Here is a 5,000-nt window from a genome sequence, read left to right on the forward strand (position 1 = left end):
GGCTCCTCTGCTTGGCAACCCCTTTCAATTGTGGTGCATCTCTGAATTCTGGTTCGCCCATTCTGCAGTCAGTCTGTTGTTCACTTGTCACCCTCTATCATTCAGCTCTTCTATGATCCTCAACATCAGTAATAGAGGCAAGTAGCACACGCATTTAGAAAGTAGCATAAATACATTATTTCAGGAACTTACCCGAATTACATCTATTGCCGGAGAAAGTAAGTTCGCCCACACACTCTTGTAATGTACACTGTCACTGATTTCAGGAGCATATATCCTCAGTGGTCGTGGAGATGGAGGTCGAGAATCCACAACATCCCCAGAATTCGTCATAGTTGTCCTCTGGTCGTTTGATGTGCTCAGCAATGAGCGCAAAAGGTGCTTAGGAAAGCGACGCATTCGGCTAGGAGTGGAGCTCTCACTGGGACACGAGCTGGAGCCATCGGAAGAAGTCGACCTAAAAAGAAAAAAAAGGGAATGCAAACAAGTGCACAGTTTTGTTGAAATGTTTGTTCGATGAAATGCCAATGTATTTTTCGCTCTCTCTTTTAGCCTTAGTTGATGTATTCTATGATTGCAACTGCAAGTGGAACCCAATTATTTTCATGTGGCACTAATTATTGAGTAAACCAAAATGGCTAATCCAAAGAAAGATACAAATTCTGGTTAAACAACAAGTGTCGAAGGTTACAGGCAATTCGATACATAATCGGGTGATGATTGCCTGTGAAAGATGAGAATAATAATAATAATAATAATAATAACAATAATAATAACTGCTGGCAGTGAAGCAGGGGACCGAGATGCCCCACTCTGATTGGACGAATACATGATGACGTCTTGACAACGGCAACCCAGATCTCATGATGCAAAGTTTTAACCCGATAGATCGAAAAATGAAGGAGATGCATTTTCAAGGTTTTCATGACATCCAATATGGCTGCCATTACACGTGACCTATGATTTCATCCTTAGGTATACATCAATTCAAGCGGCATGCTATAAGTGGTCCAAGTTTCAACTGAATTGATCAAAAAAATGAAGATGTGTTTCAAGAGTTTTTGTGAAATCCAATATGGCCACCAGGTAATGTGACATATGATGTCATTCTTAGATTACACATCAATTCAAGTGGTATACTATAGGTGGTCAAATAATCAAGATCTTCTGATCAATGGTGGTGACCTGTTGGTCGGGCACAAATTTCATGGAATCAGAATAATAATCTGACCAATTTCAATGGGGTACCTATGAGGTCAGATTAGGTATGGGAGCTTGTGCTGGAGCAGCACGTTGTTGCTGGGTCCACTTTCCGTCGGTACTTCAGGGACCTCCATCTGGCCATCCTCCAGGCAGATGCCTGGCCCATCCCCACCTCCTTGAGATGCTGATCAACCTGCTGCAACCACGAGGCACGTGGTCGGCCAATTGGCCTCCTCTACTCACTAGACTCCTTCACTGAGAGAATCTGGTGAGTAGAATCAGCATCAGGAAAATGACCATACAGCCACAGCTGATGCTCACAGACTATGCAGGCAACAAATCTCATTTGAGTCTCTCTCAGCAACCGCTCGTTGGACACAAAGTCTGACCAGCAATAGCCAAGAATTCTCCGAAGAGACCTGGTTCCAAAGGAATTAAGTCTCCGTCTCAGATCCCTGGCCAGAGTCCAAGTCTCACATCCATAGGGCAAGACTGGAAGCAGCAAGGACGTGAAGACTCGGACTTTCGTCCTCCCGCACAGGTACCGGCAGCGCCACACCCCATGATCCAGTGAATCCATAACTCCCCAGGCCCGATCAAGATGTTTATTGACCTCTGGCTCACAGCCAACGGAGACATGAATATCACTGCCAAGGCAAGTGAATCTCTCCGTGACCTCAACATCCTCACCACAAATAGATACAGACAGGATAGCAGCATCCAAGATGTCATTGAAAGCCGGGATCTTAGTTTTGACGCAGGAAACCCGAATCAAACTCCAACTCCTTATTCATTACCTTGAGGGCCCCTGAAAGGATAGCCAGTGTCTCCGCGAAGATGACTGCATCATCTGCAAAATCAAGGTCAGAGATCTAAACATTCCCAAATGATGTACCGCAGCTTGATCTCTCTGACATCCTCCCAATAATCCAGTCCGTAGAAGTGCTGAAAAGTGTGGGGGCCAGTACTCATTCCTGACGAACTTCAGTAACAACTGGAAATTAGTCAGAGATGGTATCACCACACGACAGAGCACTCTCAGTACCAGAGTATAGTTCAGACATCAGATTGATCAGTTTTGGTGGCACCCCATGAAGACCAAAATCCTCAGGAGGGTATCCTGATTTACTGAATCAAACGCTTTACAGAGATCCACACAGGATGCAAGTAGACCCTGCCGAAACGCTCGTCTACGTTCGGTGAGGAACTGAAGAGCAAAGATACGGTCAATCGTTGACTTCTTTGGTGTAAAACCTGACTGCTCTGGTGCTCAAACAGATGGTGGCAAACCCTATCAAGAATTATTCAAGCAAAGACCTTGCCCGACACTGAAAGCAGCATCACCACTCAGTAGTTGTTGCAGTCCTGGCGATCACCCTTCCCTTTCCAGAAAGGGACAACAAGGCCCCTCTTCCAATTAGTTGAGATGATGCCTGTATTCCAGGCAGAGCACAGAAGTGAGTGCAATGACATAAGTACTGCATTCCCACCAACCTTGAGAAGTTCGGCATGGACGGATCCCAGGAGCTTTACCCCATTTCAACCGGTTCACCGCAGCCTGTTTTTCCACAAATGAAGGTGGATCACAGTTGATTGGAGGGCCAGCAATAGGTATAGTAACACAACGATTGGAGGGTCAGCAATAGGTATATAGCAATTTTACAAGGAGCTTTAATGCAGGATAAGGCTCAAAGCCTGCACTATCGTTGCCAACCTCCAGTTGTTTGTCCCTGCTATACACCGTAATTTTAAATGTTGAACATCAAGCAAGGAAGCAGCACGTATCATTTTCGAAGTCTATAGTATCACTCCTTTAGAGTTTGAACCGCCGCTCTGTCAGACTGACAGCAGATGCTCCAACCATTGCATTCAGTCATTCAAAACTTTTAACGGCAAGTCATCACGCACACGATACTTTCCTACTGGAGTCCCTCAAGGCTCAGTCCCCTCCCCCACACTCTTAATCTGTTCATGCACAACATTCCACAAGCACCCGAGAACATACAAATAGCCTCATATGTGGACGATTTCACCTTAACCTATACTCATAGGAAAACTAACACCACCACAGCACAACTTCAACCCTTCCACAGCACCCTACAAACCTGGCTCGCCATCAACACAATGAAAGTAGCCCCCTCAAAATCAAGTCACTCTTTGAACAAATTACATCAAGGAACATAGCGTGACACCACACATACACATACACACACCCAACACAAATACTTGGCATCACTTTGAATACATCCATGTCTTTCTCAGATCACATCACAAACATTAAAAAAAAAAAACGCACACCTCGGCTGAACACGTTGAGGGCACTCACAGGCACCGACTTTGGACACCACATAGAAACAACATCACGAAGATGTACAAACAGTACATTAGATCAGTCATTAACTACGCCAGCTCATCGTGGGCCTCCAGCACTTTCAAACACACATATCATCATCCTACAGACCTTACAAAACAAAGCCATTCACATCATCACAGGTTGTACATTAACACCCATCGAGCACCTACACACAGAGGTAAAATGCTAAAAATCAAAGACCACCTGGACATGAGAGGTGGGCAGTTCCTTGCAATTGCAAGTGCCAACCCTAATCACCTAATCATGGAACACTGCACAGTCCTGGCTCCACTTAGATAAGAGCACAACATCATAGATATGAGGTATGAGGAATCTCTGGGTCACTCCTCGTCACTCCTCGGGAGATCGATCGGCTATCTCTGTGCCATGGGCCTGTTCGAACAAAACTGACTGGAGAAACCCAACAACAACAAACAACAACAACAATCATTGCATTACACCACCGAGTCTGACATCCACATCCTTATTTGACTGGCAGGAATAATTTACAGATCGACTTAAAAAAGAGAAGTGTCTGTTAATCACAACATTTCACAAATGAACGTTAGTGTTGAGTCTGTCCTTCATGACAATTTAGATATCGTTATAGAAATATAAACACAAGTTGCATTACTTCGCAAGCTCTTCCCTCGCAAGATGGTGAATTTCAACTTTGTGCAGAGGATGAAGAGCTTGCAAGTAATAAAGTAAAGTCGCACCTTGTTAGTATGCACAAGGCACGAGAGTGGTGGCAAAACATCACTACACCTGGGGTGTGTTCCATTACCAACAGCAGCAAGAATTTCTTTGCAATACATGTCCCCTACTGATGTGATATTTTCTAAGTCCAAAAAGGGGCATCACTGTGAAAAATTGATGAAACGCTCTCAAACTCGAACTTGTTCTGTAACTTACCATAATAAAGCCATGTACCAAGTTTCAGTTGAAAATGTCTCAAAAACAAAGGCAGGTGGTACAGATAGACGGACGGATGGAGAGCAAACCTGTAGTCCCCTCCGGTGAAAGCGGAAGGAGACTAATAAGTCTTGTAGAGCGCTTGTCAAGTAGGCTTGAGAACTCAAGCAAGCACACTATTGAAATGGTTGATAAGTAACAGCTGACCGAGCAAGTGATAGCAAGCTTATTAGTGCCCTACCAGTTTCACCGGAGGATACTACAGGTTGTCCGTCTGTCCGCCCCACCTGTGAGACTTTCTCCCCATACCTTTTAACATATTCAACTGAAATTTGGTACATGGCTTTATATTATTATGATAATTAAAGAACAAGTTCGAGTTTGAGGGCGTTTCATCAATTTTTTCAGAGTTAGGCCCTTTTTGGACTTGGAAAATATCACATCGGTAGGGGACATGTATTGCAAAGCAATTCTCTCTCTAGTTGGTATATACTCTCAACTCTGTCCCCACTCCTGCTCCCTCCCATTC

General features: G+C 44.4%; 1 protein-coding gene across 2 annotated transcripts in view; it reads right to left on the reverse strand.

Annotated features, from left to right (window-relative positions):
* The window catches only part of LOC147022108 (ras-associating and dilute domain-containing protein-like), a 48,442-nt gene that overhangs the window by 42,337 nt on the left and 1,105 nt on the right, over positions 1-5,000 (reverse strand). For both annotated transcript variants that reach the window (XM_085892698.1, XM_085892697.1), the window contains exon 2: positions 193-457. In XM_085892698.1, the coding sequence (XP_085748824.1) occupies positions 193-457 (265 nt within the window). The remainder of the gene's footprint in view (positions 1-192; positions 458-5,000) is intronic.

This window comes from Eptatretus burgeri, chromosome 8 (genome assembly GCF_056783735.1).
Source record: "Eptatretus burgeri isolate ZD-2024b chromosome 8, Ebu_testis_v1, whole genome shotgun sequence".
In the NCBI taxonomy this organism is placed as follows: domain Eukaryota; kingdom Metazoa; phylum Chordata; class Myxini; order Myxiniformes; family Myxinidae; genus Eptatretus; species Eptatretus burgeri.